Source organism: Megalops cyprinoides, chromosome 17 (genome assembly GCF_013368585.1).
Source record: "Megalops cyprinoides isolate fMegCyp1 chromosome 17, fMegCyp1.pri, whole genome shotgun sequence".
Taxonomy (NCBI): domain Eukaryota; kingdom Metazoa; phylum Chordata; class Actinopteri; order Elopiformes; family Megalopidae; genus Megalops; species Megalops cyprinoides.
Window position 1 is genome coordinate 22,626,174 of NC_050599.1, and position 19,068 is coordinate 22,645,241.

General features: G+C 42.9%; 1 protein-coding gene across 3 annotated transcripts in view; it reads left to right on the top strand.

The window, feature by feature from the left end:
* Positions 1-1,206: 1,206 nt before the first annotated feature.
* The window catches only part of gphnb (gephyrin b), a 96,160-nt gene continuing 78,298 nt past the window's right edge, over positions 1,207-19,068 (top strand). For all 3 annotated transcript variants that reach the window (XM_036550017.1, XM_036550018.1, XM_036550019.1), the window contains exon 1: positions 1,207-1,311. In XM_036550017.1, coding sequence (XP_036405910.1) covers positions 1,248-1,311 — 64 coding nt within the window. In that variant the 5' untranslated portion in view covers positions 1,207-1,247. The remainder of the gene's footprint in view (positions 1,312-19,068) is intronic.

Genomic DNA, 19,068 nt, shown 5'->3' on the forward strand with positions numbered 1-19,068 from the left:
CTGGATATTTACCTCAGCAATTCTGGTTAAAAAAAAATCTTCAAGGTTATGTTGGTGGTGCCCCACAGGGGAATTGAGCCTTAAAGCACTACTCCACACTGCTGCCCCAAGTGAAGGTGCAGTCCAGCCCTGGCCTCACCTTGCAGTGAGAAATCTGATTTGTAAATGGAGTAATGGCCTCTGATCCGTATGAATCAGCTCAGAGAATCCCAAAGAAGGCGTGGGAGGAAGGGAGTGTGCGTATGATTGACAGCTGGAGCCTGAACCTGGAATTTCTCACCACCTTTTCCAAAACTGTTCTTTGAACTGAACAGTCACAGGGTCAATTCAAAGAAGACATTTTCTTTACTTCCACAAACCACAATAATAAAACAATAACACAAAATAATCATCCTTGAACTTGTTCCTCCTGTTGTGATTCCTGCACCCCCACCTTGCCCCCCTCCCTCCCTACTCCACTCTGGCATTGCTTTCAGCTCCGCTGGCTTATTGGTGACAGTGTGACTGAGCGGTCAGGCCTCCGGAGCTGCCCCAGTTCTCTTCAAGGACACCGTACTCATGTAACGTGTGTTCATGAATAATGTATATTGATAGAATCCGAACAGAAGCGGGATGAAGGATTTTTTTTTTCCATGAGAATAAACAAGAGGAATTACACATGGCAGAAGCGTGCAGCCAAGGCTAAAAATAGAAGCGGGGCTTTTGCCTCGGGATTTGGTTAGATTTTACAGGTCAGATTGTGACTTCTCGAGAGCTCCCGCAGATAATGACTATATCACAAAGACTTCACAATTCAAGGATTGTTTCTGTTTTATTTTATTTTGAAACAGTCCACTGTTACTGAAGTGCACTGATCAATGTATGCTTAGTCAATGTATTTTACATCTGTTTTACAGTGATACACCTAGACACTGTATGACATGAGTAAAGTGACAGGCATTAAGAATGATTTAAACCGTGTTTTCCTCACTGGAAATGGATAGCGGTCTCCATAAGAATTAATGTGGAATACACTCACTTCTGTCATGGCAAGCGGCCAGCTCTGTGATGTGTTCAGCTTAAACGGCCCCCGCACTTTGCCGTGTGTGAGCTCCAACTGTATCTGTCGGGTTGAGAAACGCTCGATCGGCGCTCTACTCCCCTTGCCTTGTTGTCCCCCTCTTTTTTTCCCTCCTCCCCCGGAGTTCGATGTGATCGGCACTCGGCTCTGCTTAGGGTTCTCAGTGCGGGCGACAGCGCTGGTGAACATGGCGGCGGAAGGGATGATTTTAACAAACCACGACCATCAAATCCGAGTCGGAGTTCTCACAGGTAAATGCAGAACCGCGTTGTTTCCCGAGCGCCTTCCTGCTTCGGCATGGGGGGATGAATTTGCATCGGTTGTCTGTGCTGTCTTCGTCGCCGGGGCCGTGTATTTTTACGGTGTATTTTGCGTGGCTGCGCTCTCCCTGTCTTCCTGCCGCTGCTGCTCTAGTGTTGCCCAGCTCATTGCAGGCAGCGGTGATTTAAAGCTTTCCCCTATTTTTTCCGTCCTGGCCGACAAATTCAGCGGGCTTAAAAAATGTGACACAGTTACAGTGTGTATCTTTGTGACATATACGCGAGCATTTCACATTCTAGCTGTGCAGGCTCATTTTCAGTGTCAAGAAAACAGTTTTGTCTGATGAATTATTCATGTCCCGTATCTGCTTTTCAATCCTGAAAATTACATCTGAATGAGTCTGACTCTGAATGAACTAAATATGTGTATGAGGATAGATTTCACAGACGTGAGGCCAGTGCATTCTGAAATTGTACGATATTTGTCCGGTTCGATATGGTCCGTGTCGTTTCAGTTTTCTGTGAATCTGTGAGATGTATGACAGTTGTGGTTTGTGATGGAGTATGTGACTGATTTAAATGATAGAAGAGATCTGAAGTGGCGCGTTAGTCTGGTTCTGACGGCAGGCTGTGTGAGTTACCTACGGTGCATGACATCCGAGAAAAAGCAGACATTCTCTGATGGTCGTCTTGCCGTTGGATGGCGATCGACCGCATTATTTGTACTGCAATTATTTAAAATAAATAGGGTGATTGAGATTAATATGGGGTTGTCTTTTTGGTTGTATGAAGCTAGGGGGATGATTTTGCCTGGTTTTGAATAAAGGCGGCATTGCTACTGTTGTGAAGGAAAAGGAAGAAAGAGGAACATGTATGTTTGCTGCCTAGCTGGCAAAACATTCCCGACATGCTGTCGATGCCGCTAATTTAGAAAAGGGGGTCGAGGGATTAAAATAATATCATTAAAATGAAAGCGCTGGATTTATAGATCTGTATGGTTTGTAGTTGTGTGCTCCTGCTTTCATCTTTGACGTTTTCCTTCCCTGCTGCCTCACGGTAATCCGGCAGGATGGCGCCAATGTGTAGCAATGGAAGCAGTGCTGTAGATCCAGAAATGTGCTTGGGAAATCCCAATCCTTCCTCGGCCTTCCTTCTCCCGGAGAGAGAGAGAGAGAGAGAGAGAGAGAGAGAGAGTGGGAGAGAGGGAGAGAGAAAGAGAGAAAGAGAGCGAGAGAAGGAGAGCGAGCGCTGTCCGTAGCTTTTGGTGCTGAAAGAGACCGTCAATCAGAATCCAGTGCGGTAACGTCCTGCGCGCATAAACGCGGATGCAGAGAGAGGTGTTTATTTCCTCCTGGAGACGAGCGAGCGATTTGAACGGAAGGGATTTCCCCGAAGACATTTTTGTGCGCACATACTTTGTGTAAAAATCCAGGATGAGGTGGCTTATATACGTGAGTATTATTAGTCACATAAACACGCCCCCTCCCTACCCTTGTGTGATATTGGTTAGTTTCATTGCTCAGCAGTGTACTGACATTTCGCGCAGGCAGATGCTTATTGATGACAAACAGAGGCTGACAAAGTGTAACCGACAGCATCCGAGAGAGAGAGAGAGAGGGAGAGGGAGGGAGAAAGAGAGAGGTAACAGAACTGACATTTTTACTAAATTAGTACTGGAATAAATGCTTTAATTTTGCAATATATGAAATATCACAATAAAATGGAAAATGAATCCACATCGGATTGGATAGGAGTGGGTACACGTACTGTGTGGTTAACATTTTGGGCCCAAGCTCCTCTCACCTCAGCCCTTCTCCCAAAGGGACATACCGGGATTAAGTCCTTGCTTGCCAGCTCTTTCCATGCAAATGGAACTCGTGCTATTTCTCCTTTCGTCACTGTATTGGGGGCAGCCTGTTTGTCAGACTGTTTACACGCTGAATATCCATGCCTCGGACTGGCGTCTCTTAGGGAAAGGTGTAGCACTGTTTGAAGACACCCCTCCACCCCCTGCCTCAGTAGTGTGGACAGTTTGTCGTGCTGATTCCGTCAGCGTGCTAACATTGTGCAAGAATCTCCTCCCAGCAGCTCCTCGCTCTCTAGTGCTCCACTCTTTTTAAGAGTGGTGGTAGTTTGGACTTGGGAGGATTAACCAAAGACTGGCCTGGCCTTTTTTGGCCTATGTTTTTGTGTATCTGGTTTCAGACTTGACAGACTGACAAAGTGTGTGGCATCAGGGATTCTGTGTGCAGGTATGTATGTGGACACGCACACTGCCCCTTCCCGTGACAGTGTGACATGTCCCTGTACTCTGCGCATCTCTGTGGTCACCCGTGGTCTCGGATGGCCAGGTGGCATGCCCGTGTTGTAGGCTATGATTTGCACCGCTTGAGGTATCGGACCCCTCAGCCTGCTCCTGTTGACAGAAACACTTAGACAGCATCCGAAGGCCAATCCATGTGCTCGTCTGGGCGGGGGTGTGGATTCTGCTGAGTAATTATGTAAAAGTGTTATTGCACAGTAAGTATATAATGTAATTATAATTCTGCACTTTCTCAACTTTCCACTTATTCTGAGCTTGTAATATTGACCTTTGCAAAGTGACATCTTTCTTACCAGGAGAATTTACACAGGAGGTGGGGGAAAACTCCTAATCGGGGTTCCATTCCATACATGGCTGCACGTTTCGTAGTACAGCACCCAGCCCTCTCCAGCAAAGGCAGAGAAGTTCACACGGTGTTAAATGGCCAATGAGAAGGTTCTGTAGGAAATCTCTCTCCTGCAGCAGACAGTGCTGTGTTTTTTTTTTTTTCTCCTTCCTTTTCTTTTTTTCTTCAGCAGTAACGAGTCAGGGAAGCTGAGGCTGTCAGAGCCGTGTGGGCGGACTTCCAAAGTTATGTGGATATCAAAAAGACATGAATCGACACAGAGCTTGAGAGCCCCGGTCTAAATTTAGACCACGGCTCTCAAATGGTTAAACGGGAAAGCGGTTTCCTTTGTGCCTTTGCTTCCCTGGTTTTATTCCCGTCCAGCCGGAGTACGGTGAGATGACGGCCATGCATCTCTGCCAATCAGACAGACAGGCATAAGGGGCGGTGGCCTGTGTGGGTGGGGCGTTCTCATGGGTGTGAGGCGAGCCGGATCTGGAGGGTGTCTTTCCTCTTAGGAAAAAGAGGTGTTGCTGGAGACATTCAGGAACTGGGGGCCGTGGGGTTGGTTGCATTTTCCCAGCACGGTCTAAGACGGCAGTGGACTTCGAGGTTAATAAAGGAAGATCCTTTAGGAGCCTTGCTTTCCCTCACAGAACTCCATTCGCAGGCCCTGCGAGCGATGCTTCGAGGGGCATGTCTGTGTGCCTGGCGCAACCGCCTCCTCACTGTTCAAACCACTGATCAGACCTGGGGGGGCCTTCCCCTTTTCCGATTTCTCTCTTCCTTAGCAGGACAGCCACTGCATCTGAAATAACGAATTAAACCCTCTTACCTGCCACTCTCTTTCTTTCGTTCATTCGTCCGGTGGGCTTGAAACAAGGGGCGCGGTTCCTCAGTTCATTCCAGGATTCGGGTGGGCCCCCGCGCCACAGGTCCCTCTCTGGGAGACAACTGTCTGCCTCACAGGTGGTGAGATTAATTTTCTCTCGGTCAACAGGATTTGTTTCCTTTTTTTTGTTTTTGTTTAATACCGTATTCTGGTCACAGCAGCGCAAATTCTGTAATCCGTTTCTACCGTGGGGATTTTTTTTTTTTTTTGCTGTGCGGTAGTGTTCTTGCGGAACACCTTGAATCCAGTGCCACCGGCGGAGCACCTCCGACCACTGCCAAGCCTCTTACGCCCAGCCCATCTCCAGAGCACCCCAGGATTGATATTCCTCTTCAGAGAGTCTGCACACCTGACTTTGGCATCAAGTCTGTGACCTCTCCTTTGGCCGAACACAAGCGAACATGCAAAAAGCATCCTCTGAAATACACTGTGCTCTCTTGCTGTGTTGTACAGGATGTGGGAGCGTGTGTGTGTTTGCATATACGTGTGTGTGCGTGTGTGGAGATTATATTGCAGGATTTGGTACATGGTCGAACTCTCTGTCTCAGTAGATGGGTTTTGGTCTGTAATTTGCAAATACTCTTTGTTTTAATGAAATCACTTAAAGTTTCTTAAAGGTTGTTGTATTGAGGCAAACAGAAAGTGCGGTCAGTAAGTGAGTAATGCAATCGCAAAAGTCCCAGAATAACTTAGGTGTCCCAAAGTCTTTCTCTTTTTTATGTCAGCAAGATAAATGTAGTATTTCCAAAATTCACCTATTGGGAAATACAGGATTAGTTCATATCTGATATTTGAACTTTTCATTGTACTTATTAATTTATTTTACTTAGCATGACCTGTGCTCAATAATCAGAATCACTATGGTTCTCCTGCACAACACTGTATTAAGGGCTGCATTATCAAAGTTTTTTTTTAAATTTTGGAATTATCCCAGTGTGTGATTTATGTATAATATTGATTATACATTTTCCACATTTTAGGTATGGATAAAGACATAAGGATGACAATACTGAGGAAATTAACTACAAATTTAATTAATGAAAAGGGTCATATAAACCATTACTCAAAACTGGCTATTGCTAAAACTAGACTGATCACTAAATCAGAAATAGCATAAATATGTCTAACAGAATGTTACTGCAAGGTTGTGAAAATTGTGAGGTAATTTTAATTTAATCTGGATGTGGAAATTCATCTAGTGATATATTACACACATAGACCGTGGGATTGGTCTCATATTAATCATTCTGAAACAATATCACATTCGGTTACATTGCTGTCCATTCCATGAATGTGTCTTCATGCAAATGATGATGTGGGTACAGTATAAACAAAGGTATTCTATTTATTGACCAGATGTTCAACTCTGTGCTTCACACTGAGTGTTCTGTCTCTGCTATTACTGAAACAGTAAGCTTGCTCTGATTTGTTGACCCGTCATAAATGAGGGGGCTTAGTCTAAAACAGAACATCCACAGCTAGCATAACAGTACAGATCATGCCAGAACCTCTTGTTACCACCTGTAACTGACGTAGGAAGGATGGAAGGAACACAGGAACCATCTCATTTCATAAAAACAGAAAAACGAGTCACCAAATGTTAAAGGTAACTTTTCATGGGGAGACACGTGAGATCTGTGGAAGATGAACACCCTGCATTTAGTTTATGCACAAACAATGAGTTTTGATCCAGAAACTATTGTATCGTATTGTATCAGACCATTCTTCTGCAATACCCTTTTGAACAGGCATGTAGTACTGTAGCCATCAACGGCAGATGTTATCTTGTCAGATAGCTAGCTGCATAAGAGCATTATATTATTTATATTTGATGAAAAAACACTGAAATGTGTGAGATCATAAGCTCAGGAATGGCGGTGGACAAACTAACCTAGAGTCACACCGGAGAGAAACATAGAACTTTTGATACACTGAAAGCATGAATTTACAAGATGGTCATCGACCATTATACTTTTATTCCATGAAAGACTGTTATTGCTTCACATTTGAAAAGGAAACAGTAGCCTGGCTATTGACCAATCTATAGTTTGATTATACTGTTCAAAATCAAATATGAACATTGTTAGACAGCCAGTGCACACCTTGTTCTACCTAAACCGATTTTTTTTTTCTGAAGCACACTCACTGTGTGAAAATTGCAGCCGTGGGACTTCTCAATTTCATCTAAGCAACGCCAAGTTCAAACTAAGGGGGTTGGCTAAGTGCCGTTTTGGGTTGTGTCTGATTGGCTGAGCTAAGGTTTGGGTTTTGAAAAGTGGCCAAAGAACATGGAGTTCTGTGTATTCTTGCAAGAAGGGAAACCCGTGTTTTCTCAAACATTTCCACAAAAAAGGTCCAGCCAGTGGTGGTGGGATGATGTTCCATCCCTATTGCCTGCCTTATAAACCCTGTACGTGTTTGAACTACCATCCCTAATTGGGACAGCATCAAACAGTCAACCCTGTACCCGCGAAGTAAAGGTAATTAATATATACATTGACTCTATTGGTTTCCACCAGTGATTAGCAGCACATCACAATATTGGTGAAATTACTGTCCTCAAGGAGGCTTGTTTTTGGGCTGCAGTGATGCAGTGGTCAGCTATCGGGGATGTCTTGTTGCTGTGGGTCATAGAGGAGCCTAATGCTGGTATATTGTGTACTGGCCCCATCCGTGTGGGCAACTTGTGGGTACCTGTGGATGGAAGGGCTATGGTTCCCAGTTTGGACACTTTATGGTGTTGTTATGCATCCGATGGTGTTAAATTAAGCTGCTTTCCACTTTACGAAGGAAATGCCCACTAACTTTAATCATTTCAATCCAGCTCTCACAGAGCATTATATGGCAGAAAGCGGATGTGTCTGAACAGGATTGGTTGTCACGTGCACTTTCGTGGTCTTAAGCTGGAAATGGAAGAACGAAAGTTCCTGAGCATTTGGCTGTAATTGAATAAAACCTGAAATGAATGCCACTTCATGATGCTGCTGTAATAATAGAGCAGACCTGCTGATACCTTCGGTTTAGATCCACCTGTTTCTCACTCTTCTGGTTTCCCAAAACGATGCGCAGCGTAAAGCAACCACAATGAAACAATGTTGGATTTCTGCCCCAGGTGGATTTAGTGACCCAGAAAGAGACCCAGGCAGTTTTTTTTTTCCAGTCTTCTGTTCCGCAGTGCATTCTGGATGCTGTGGAAGAGTTTTGAGATACTGGTTTGGGACCCCTTCCACACTTGAGGGGCCTTTTTTTCTGGGGGGCACACAACTCATTTCATCTCTCCCCAGGCCACGGCCAGCTCACTTTAACACTCCCAACAAATAAAACCCTGCACTGGCTTAGCACGAATCCCACATAATTCAGCTGTGCCAGATGCACCGGAATTAGAGGCTTTGTCACCGAGCGGCTTGCGCCGCTGCCAAGCCGCAGACAATCCACTTTATAAGTCAACTGTTGTGTATTACGCGACTTGATGAAACACAGTTTCCAGGCTTTGGGGGTAAATGAATCGGCACGCGCTTGCGGCGTTTGCCGACCGGCACGCCCCTGAAAGGCTTCGCCCGTAACTTTCGCCGAGCCTCGTGGTGTTTCGGCTCAGGCAGGTGTCCCGCCTTCATGCAGATGGGCCCACCTTCCGCCCCCTAGAGTTTGCCGAGCTCCTTCTGCCTGCTGGGCTGCACCTGGGATCACTCCCCTCTGATATTAAACACTCCATATAGATATTTAATGACCCTCTATTTTACCATTCCCTTCCTTTCTTTTGTCCGTTTCCCTCTACAGCACTGTTAAAGTGAAGACGTTTCATGCTTTTCAATATGTCATTGATACAAGCTTGAATCTTATTTAGCATGATTTAAAGATTTCACAGTGGGACAAAATGCTCCTGACAGTCAGATACAATGAAAACAATTAGGTGAGCAGGGCACGGCACATCGTGATACTAAAGTTGAGGGAATTGCAAGTGATGCAAAAAAGTGTTTACCGGCAGTTTTTCCATCTGCTCCATCCAAGATGGCAAAGACAGCAAAAAAAAAAAAACACGCAAATATTCCTGATATACAGTACTTGTCATTTAAAGCGATACAAAAAGGGACACTGTCCCGGTATTACTGTTGCAGTCTAACACCTGGCCGTGTCTTACAGCAGGTGGAGGGGGAGGGGGGTACAATAAAAGAGAAATTGATTATCTGGCACATCAGAATTCACGTTTAAAGACCAGCGGGCAGCATATCAAGTCGAATATCATCGACTCGCGCAGGAGCTGTGACTGGATGAGGTGCATTTCCAGTCGTATTTCACACACTGACTGAGAGTCAGCAGCATTCGCAGGCTCGCTGCTCCTGGAGTTAGTTATAAAAATCTGCCCAGCTAACAGACATAAACAAGTAGCCAGTGTGTGTGCCTGTGCTTCTAAATTCACCGAGGAGGGACCACCCTCTGAAGTCTGACTGGACGTGACATGCCCTGATACATGTTCTGGCAGTGGCCCCCACGAATGTTGTGGTGAAAGCTTTCCCAGCCAGTGTTTGCTGAGCTTGGGGAAGACGGCAGCATTCATCTTCACAGCAAGCAACAGTCACTTCTGGTTTTCTGTTCCGCGTGTGATGTTTTGTAGGGTTCATGCACCTTAAAGCATAACAGGAGTCATTCATTCACGTATCACAATGCGGAGAATTGCAGCCGATCTCTGTCGGTTTATTTTCAGATCACTCGAGCAGTTAGCTCAGAGTCAGCCGCCTATAAGTGAAGCTTTACCGCTTGGGGCGTTTGCATGAGTAGTCGAACGGCGCTGCGTGGCTAAGCATTGCACTCTGTTTGATTGTGTCAATGCCCTGAGGGAGGGGGTGTGACCACTGCGTTTGAACCAGTCTCTTCGGTCAAAAGGGTGCCCGTTTGACTGCTCCCATGCTAGCCACATCACTGTCACTCACATTACAGAAGCAGGGCGGATTTAATGGGCGTATCGAGCGGGTTGGTGGTCTGAAGTGGTGGATAACCAGCGTGGACAATGGGAAGACAGATGCCAGGGGCCGTGTGAATGTTGCTTACTTCGCTGAAAAAAAAACTCCCTTCCTTTCTAGCGGCAGAAAGGGTTAAAAATGATCTGCCATCATCAAATTATATCCATCACACTTTCTGTAAGATGGCAAATTAGAATTTCAAAACAACCCATATGAAGCTGTTTCGTAAACATTTTGTGGCTTTCTAAGAAGGATACTTATTTAAGATTAATATTGAAATGTGTTTGAATATTCTCAGAATTTATGAATAGAAATAAGCTTATGGCTCTGTAAAATGGTGCCAGTGTTTTTAATTGAAATAAAGCAATCCATCTCTGGCTTTCTGAAGAAGGCTACAGCAACAGTAAGAAAAAGAACAAGATTCTTTGAAAAACTCTTTACTGAAATTGGATTAGTAACAATCAGCCTTAAATACTTCTAACAAAGTTTGCAACTGAGTGTCGACTTGATGTTGCTTTGATTACTGGTGCTAGCTGTACAATCTTTTTTCTCAGTTTCAGTTTTTTAAAAACTCCTATACAGGTGCAAAGGCAAAATCATCCAATGTGCATCTCTAGTTTTCTATTTTTTTTTCTTAAAAGATGTCAAAAATTTGATTCACCAGACATTTTAGCAACTTTCATTGTAGCGACTGTATGCATGTAAAGGCAGTTCTCTGCTGTTTTATCTTGGTGCATACCTTTGCAAAGTAGTATGAGCAAAAGTGTGAGGTGGGGAGGTGACAGTGGGGAGTTCAGGGGACAGAGGTGGAAAGAGGAGGACCCATTGCCTGTGTAGGGTACAGACTTATATATGGAGGACAGACTTTCATCATACTAGTAGTTACACTGCACCACACAGCACTGTTTGTAATAACACAACATGATCCACAGCACGTTTTCTTCTCCATGTTAATGACGGATGGTTTTCATTTTTTTTCCTCACAAGCTTCCAAAAGTCAGTAAAAGATGAGAAGCTGTCAGCAGATGGAAATGCTGAACATGAGAAGGTGTTTTGGAAAAGCAGCATGAAATGTCCTCATTGCTGTAGTGAGTCTTGATTGAGGGGTAACATGAATGTAATTATAAACGTGAGGGGCAACCCACTCATCAACACGTGCTGTGGTATATTCCACTTGGACTGTACCATGGTTTTCTCAGCAGGGGTGCGTCTGGGGGGCTCTTCTCTCATCCTCGGCTCATCAGAGAGGGGAGCATCAGGAGTGTAATCCACATATGGCTCCGAGCCAGATGTAATCCATACCCTTAAACCATGTGTGCAGCGCTGAACAGGGCGGTGTGCACACGAGACAGCTCAATCTGTGCGAGATCCCCAAATTTTAGTGATTTTGAGGTGTGTGTGTGTGTGTGTGTGTGTGTGTGTGTGTGTGTGTGTGTGTGTGTGTGTGTGTGTATGTATGTGTCTATATGTCAGCTCTACCAGAGTAAAGCTAGTTACTTCAAAATATTTTAACATCAAATCTACCTGAGCTTACACTGTGTCGTCAAGGTCCAGGGTACACTGGCAGTTTCGTAAACAGTCTCTAGGTGTTGGCGCATTTTACACAGTTGTTTTTTTACACAGTATACAATACAAAAATCAGGAAGAAAAAGATGCTTCTAGCTTGGTGTCATGTTTTGGGAAAATAAAGAAGCATGGCTGCGTGTCAGATGGAGTTCAGTGCCACTGCTTCCCAGAATTCCCTGCTTGTCATCTGTCACAATGTAGAAACAATCCAAGGTAAGTGATGCATAGGTGTGGTGGACAGTATTAGCGGTAGTGGCGGGCAATTCAAGAGGGATTGATTCTTCTTGAACGAATCACTCCAGGTCTTGATGAAAATGAATTCACCAGTTCTACAATGCATCTGGACTGCTAGTACGCTTCTATTTTAGCAGCTACTTGGTATTATCATGCTGAGCGCTCCCGCCCCAAGAGAAATCTACGTCCTCATTCGTCTTCCCCAACTGATTCAGTCAGTCCCTTGGAATATCACTCTCTTAGTGGCGAATGGAATCGTTTTTGCTCTTCGACCATTGTGCAAAATTCAGACAACCAAATAAGTTGATTCATACGGTCCTTTGAGTCTTAAAGAAGATTCTGACTACATCAGCTGCAGAATCCAATTCTTACCAACTGAAACACTCAGCAAAAGAAGGGAAGTTTTTTGGAAGGGAAACACATACCTGATTCAGTTTTCTTGTGCCTGGTGGCGATCAGTTGCGTAATGGAAAATGTTTAAGATGAACTTGCTGGCTCTGATAGCTTATGGCAACTTAAGGCTTCACTATGGGCCTGCAGTGTGTATTGCTCATACAGTGGGTCTGGCTAACCAAACCAGAGACCCTACCTATCAGAACCAGTCTGCAAGCATGTTGTGTGAAAAACCACATTAGAGTTGAATCAACGAAACAGGATGATTTATTTGCATCTAGTCCATCTTCTTGATCACACACAAATGTTAAGTCAGGTCTCAAATGCCGTATGTTAACAAAAAACCTGCTGTACCCAAATGGTGAATCTGGCTATGGTGTCATTCATTGCTCCTTCACCATCACTGTAAATAAATTGTCTACTGAGTAGTGAAAAGAAGTCAACATCAAACTTGTGCAACTGTTTAGTGAATATCAAATCCGAAATATTTACTTTGAACCAAAAGAGTGTAATGTAAATTAAAAAAAGAAATTGTCTGTATTTAAAATTGTACTGTCACTGTTGATTTACACAGACAACAAGCCGTAAGCTTGGCAATGTGTGCTAAACTATTTGGGTAGTACATTAACACACACATATTAATATTCATTCTTGTATTAAGATTCATTGACAATTTGTCAATGCAAATAAATCCCCTTTTCTTGCTAAAAGTCACAATGTTGTCTTCATGTTGTTCTGTGAAACTCCACTGGTTCTCATACATTTTCATGGGGCTGTTTTTGGCTATAAAATTTTAACAGCTTTACCAGTTGCAGTTACTGTCCATGTTAAATTCAAGTATTTAAAACAAAATGGCATCCATGCACCAGATTTCTGCTCAAACGTTATCCAATACAGGGACTGTAGTTGTCCTATTAAGTTTATTATCCGGATAGTGGCACTGTGATTTCATTGGTTGTAGCTGGGTTGCTCAAATTTTTAAAATGTTCTGTCTCATACACCACACAAAATGTGTGAATTTGCAGCTGCGATGTATGCACATTAAGTTTCTTTGGGTGGGTGGGTGAAGATTTGTGTGCAGAAGTTTTATAACCAGTGTGCAAGGTTCAGACAGAGTATAAGAAGGTTTAGCTTTCGTGTTAGAAAGTCCAAATTAGTGATTTCTCAAGTGGGTTTAGGCTGTGTGTAAAGGTTGAAATTTGTGTTTTTAGTGATGAGTCAGATATTTCTTCCCCTGTTTCCAGCTGTGGCAATTTGTAATTGCTGTATAGCGTTCAAACTGTGGCTAACTCAGGTGAATTGATGTTGATGATCAACCAATATTGATGATGATGCTTGAATGTAAAGTAGCGTATTTGCTAACTTTGGGAGTTGCTGCTTGGGGGAGGGGGGGGGGGGGGGGGGATTGGGGTGGGAGTGCAGCTTAGTGGTAAGGATCAGGACTCTGAAAGGTTGCTGGTTAAATTTCCCACTTGGACACTGCTGTTGTACCCTTGGGCAAGGTACATAACCCACAATTGCCTCAGTAAATATCCATCTTTATGAATGGATAACATGTAAAAAAGCTGTAACCTATGTAAGTTGCTTTGGATAAGAGCATCCTGCTAAATATCTTCTAAATAACAGACACATTTGCCAGTCTTAAGTCTGTTCAACTGAAGAGGTGCAGCAGTTGTACATATACTGTAGGGTTATGTTCAAACACCGAAGGAGATTTTTGTTCGATGGTATGATGGATTACCTTGCCAGCTGGCTGGCCCTTTGAAATGTCTTGAATGCAAGACATTCTTACATTACACTCTCACTCAACATGTCTTATATGTCAGTGTCTTATATGATGAATAATATCACTAGCTTCTAAAGTGTGTTTAGGTATTGGTTTCTATAGTCAAGAGAATGGATACAATGTGGATGAGGCCATGAGTGTCAGCGTGAAAAAGTGAGATTGTACAGGTAGCTAAATATCTGTCTTGTATGAAGAGTAAGAACCACCATTTTAACCGGAAAGCCATTTCTTAAGAAAAAAAGGTGTGTCATGCACAACAAATGTTTTTAAGGAATAATATCTCTTAGAGACCATTTTATTGTTTAAATTATTCCTCACTTTTATTTATTAAGCTTTCTATGTATGTGCTTGTCTTTGCCTTTTTCTCATAATAAATCTAACTCCTAAGCAGTTTTTTTTATTTAAATTCATCAAAAGATAGATCTTATGCTGACCTGAAAGGATCTGAAAGTACTGTATATTTTATATAGGAGTGTATATTGTTAGTCATTTCTTCCCTGGCCACACAGACACCTGTGGTTGTTTCAGCTGGTTTTATAAATGGATGTAGAAACCTTAATTGTGCCCCTTAGAGTGAAAAAGACTTAATTGTGCACATTGCTAAGTCATTGTAACACTTTGTAGCACTGAAACAATTACTGTACAGGACATGGTATATGTGTTTGTATATTTTATGTGAAGTGAGTTTGGCTATTGTATGGGAACTTGTGTGGGCTTTTGCCATTGGACATAAATGATGATTCACAAAATAAAATGATGCTCAGACCTCACTGATATGCAGTTATACCTCTTTGACAAAGATTATTCTTCAAAACTCCTAGGGAAAAGAACGCTTAATTTTTGTTTTTTTTTCTTTTCTTTTTTAAGGGTACAGTTATTTTTTATGGTACGGTTATTTTACAATGATATTTGGGGTGTGACACAGGAGTGTTTGAATGTCCGCCCTCCTCAGTTCTCATTGGTAAGAACGTGCTCGTTCTGGTGTGTCGTCTTCTCTTGGAGAATCTATGCGCGTTTCTAAAAACTTGCTTGGCTGAATAATGGAAGAAAGAGATGCCTTTCTCTAATGAGTGTCTGTGATGCACATCCTTACCTCTGTGACGGTGGTACGTCTGCCATATCTAAATAATTTAACGTAATCATTTTCAAACATTTCCTTCATGCCTCGAAAATCCTCTTAGATCATGTAATCTCCCTATGAATATTAATATTTCCCTTAAGCCAGGCGTCATCACCCCCCAAACTTCTCCGTGAGATAGTGGTGGTGTTTCACTGAACCTGTTACAGTGACTAGCTGTTTTTATTTTACAATTTGCCAGTTTCTCCCTCCCTCTCAATAACAGTTTATGTACACAACTTCACATAAACCAATTATATTTTCATTCTGGCATACAAAAATGTACACAAGGAAATAATCATGAGGACAGCTTGATCTATTAACATAGATTTTTAACTTTTTTCAATATAATATGTTTTTGAATACTGTCTGAGTTCAAAATGTGCATTAGTAATGAATGGTTTTGGGCAGGAGGCCCCAGTTTGGGTATGGAATTTCATTTTTTTTTTTTCTACATTTTGAAAAATTACACTGGGAATTGGTGTCCAAAACAGGGGAAACTGAGAACCATCTTGGGGGGGCTTGGAGCTGGTTAGTTTTATACTTTTAATATTGTTTGTTATTTTAGGCTGTTGAAGGTAGATAGAATTTATGCCATTGTAATAGCTTATTTTGTAAGCTTTGAATGACTCCGAGAAATTATGGGACGAAGGACACAAACTGGACAGCTATAATTCAATCAGAGCAGCGGAGACATGTAGAGGAGGGGCGGAGGGTGCCGGGCATTGGGAACAACCTGCCAAGGGCCTTCACAGGTAACACACATTTTGCCAGCAGGGAGTCGTGTCCTCCAGGAGTGCATTTCATGGCCATTGTTGCCTCCGGAAACAGTAGCGCGTTTCACTATTGACAATGAAACCCTGCTCTGATTGTAAGGTGCATTTGTGTAACACCGCTCCCACAGAATAAGGCTGGGGCTTGAACACTAGACAGACTCAGTCATCACCACAGCACTGCGAAAAAGAATCAAGGGAGTGGGGAGGGCATGTGTGAGTAATAGGAGTACATCTGTTGGCACAGACACAAAAGCATCAGTGAAGAAGCTAGTTATAGTGCCTCTTTCTGCTATAATGTGCCAGCCCATGTGGAAATGAAATATATTGTAATATACTGAGAAATAAGTTGCTCAATCAAGAATATTCTCAAAATATAAGTCAGAAATATATCAGAAATATTTTGCAACACACCAAAAGTGGCAAAAATGTACATATTTTAAAAATGTTTATTGCGCTAAAAAATATATATATTTTTTAGAATTTATACTCTATGTAATTGTATTGTATGGGGTGTTCCTGATGTAGTCAGTGACCTTGTATACACCTCTCTTGACAAGATTAACGAGTTAAAAAATGTCTCAACGATGTGTTATGATGCAATTACTTCTGGAAATTCTTCTGCAGCAACAAAGCGAAATTCATTTCTGAGTTATGTCTGTGGTTTTCAAGGCATTGTTCCCTGTTGTTGCATCAGCCAGCATGATTAGCCAAGGAGGAGCTATCATTTTTAAAACCTCCTCTTACCATTCTAGGGATAATGACTTGAAATGAGTTCAGAAACTCATTGCACCCAGCAGAGAAACTATTTTTAAATTTGATAATTCAGGGAGGATTTATGAACCACATAATGGCTGGGGCTACCATGCACTTGACAATCATTTACTTGTGTAAACCAACCAAAAGGATTGGCCTTGAAAATGCCATGAATCAGGATTTTCTGAACAGCATAGTCTGAAGAACGGATTACTTAAGGACACCATCACCTACAGTCACCAGATATGTCGTTGATGTGAATTTCTGCCCTCAATATAAGGAAACCTAAATTTATAAAGAAAAAAACCCTCATTTTTCTTCTCATTTTTACAGGAAAAAACTATAGCGCCTTCTGCACCTCACTATGTTGCTTTTCTGAAATGAGAGGGTGGTTCTATGTCCTCACTGCCAAAAAATGGTACTTGGGGATTCAGATGTCCTCACTGATCCCCTGGTTGCCTTGCCACATACCTGCGTTTCATTGCGAGATGAAAAACCTGAGCATTTTTTCCCATTGAGTGAGGTTCTGCGAACTGGCAAATGGAGTAGAAGGAGCAGTGCATGATGGGAAATTTCCACAGTCTGCCCACGTGTCTCACATGCGGTGTGATCCATTTCATGGCTGTGCCTCTTTAAATGGGCAGGATTTGGCATTGGGGCGTTTGCAAAAGAGGAGCCCTTGAAAAAGAGGGGTGAGGTTTTCCTCGGGGGTGACAGACGCAGGGAGAATGGAAGTGGGAGAGGGGGGAGGAAGCCGGAATGTAATTGGCATTGCCATCCAGAGGATTGAACGTAATGAAGGTAGCTGCTTACAGGCGGTTTCATTGCCACAGCTGCTGCCTCGCGCAGCACGGCTCCCTGGCTGAACACAGCCACTCTGCATTGAGGGAAATAAGGCTGCCTCTGTGTCAGGGCCCAGGTCAGCTGACCGCACTTCAGAGGGGCGTGGGGGCGGACGTTCCGTGCACCATCGGGGATGGGATAACCACTGCTCTGGCCACGAGTTTAGGCCAACTATTTCACTAACCCTGGGTTTTTCAGCACATATGCAATTTTAAAGCAAAATTTGGAATTGTTACAGTAAATCTAGAAAATCACTGAGACTTTTTAACATTTTTTTCCTCCTTAAAAATGCAGTCTAGGGCCCATGCTTTTCGGCAATTATGGAATCACAGGTGAGATGATGGAATAAGCTTTTGAAGACAGAATTTCCATTCATTGTTCAGAAAATTTGGGAATTTGAAAATGGTAATATAAAAATGGAATGATGTTGTGAAGTCGTTTGCATTGCCCTGTAATGTAATGCATGGCAACTGGATTGAGTTAAACGTGAGTCACTGTTCAATCATTTTGAGCTGTCCAATAAAATAGTCAATTATGCTACCCACAAATCACAAACCTAATTGACAGCTCATGCAGTCTTTGCTAGGCGCTTGTAAACCTCTTTGACTCGATGGCTGTGAGCCAGAGAAAATGGGTTGTCAGTTTTGAAAAACATAATTTGCCCCCTTTAAAAAAACGGAAGAGAGTCTGGCAGCCGGAGTCACGAGGCCGTGTTTTGGCATTGGCCTGAAAGCATGACCAGTTCCACATGTCAAGTGCTTGGGTCATTCAGTCTCAGTTCGCCACCCTTGACTCTGGCCTTGACCCTGACCCTGGTTTCAGAACATGTGCTTAGGACATATGACATGAACGCAATGCGTAGGTCACTGAGGGTATCACATGGCCTGAGAGTGGCCTTTACCTCACCACCACGACAAATCTGTACTTTCAAATTTGTGCCTTTCTTTTAGCCACACTTAATGGTTGCTAGAAGCTTTTGCGGGGCATACACGCTGTATTGTTATTTTGGGACCAGACAAATAGGAAAAATGACAGCTATGTGGAAGTTGCCTCTTGCCATATTGCTTTTCTTTGGTGCTTGCTCTGAGTGGGTGTGACCATTACTTTTGGGGTGCAGACTCACACAGGCTCTCGCTGTGGTAGTATTTACATTTTCCTAGAAACCTGCCACTCATTTATGCCCGGAAGCAAAATGAGTAAGTCAGTGGGATTGTAATGATTATTCAGTTTTCATCCTCGCTCTTTATTTATTTAGTTGCCATTTTCACAAAATTGTAATGCTTCTGGACATGAATGAATTCAGTGTTGTCACGTATGCGCTGCTGGGATGGCGGTAGAATCTATTCTCTGGCTAGGCTGTTGTTCCCAGTCCTTCTCTCTACGTTTTCAGTTAAAATATAGCCTCAGTAAACTACAATACACGCAGCAGCCCTGTCACAGTCTTTCGTTGTGTAGGCAGACGCTACTTTGAATGAAAGATGTGTCTGGGTCATTATGAGTAGGATACTTCGACTTCAAATGAGTAAAGGTTGTATACACCCAAAGATGACTATGAAAATAAGTGGAAAAAATAAGAATGTGCTGTAATGTCTGAATGTATTAAAACCAATATCGTAAATGTACAAAAATAACCATGTAACCAACTACAACTATAAAAATAGCTATATGAGTAACTCGCCTGATTGATTGCCATTTTCCTTTCTCAGCCTTTTACTTCCTCCCTGTATTGGTCTTAGCTGTATGTTTTGGGCTCCTGCTTAATTAAATTTGATTGGTTTTCTG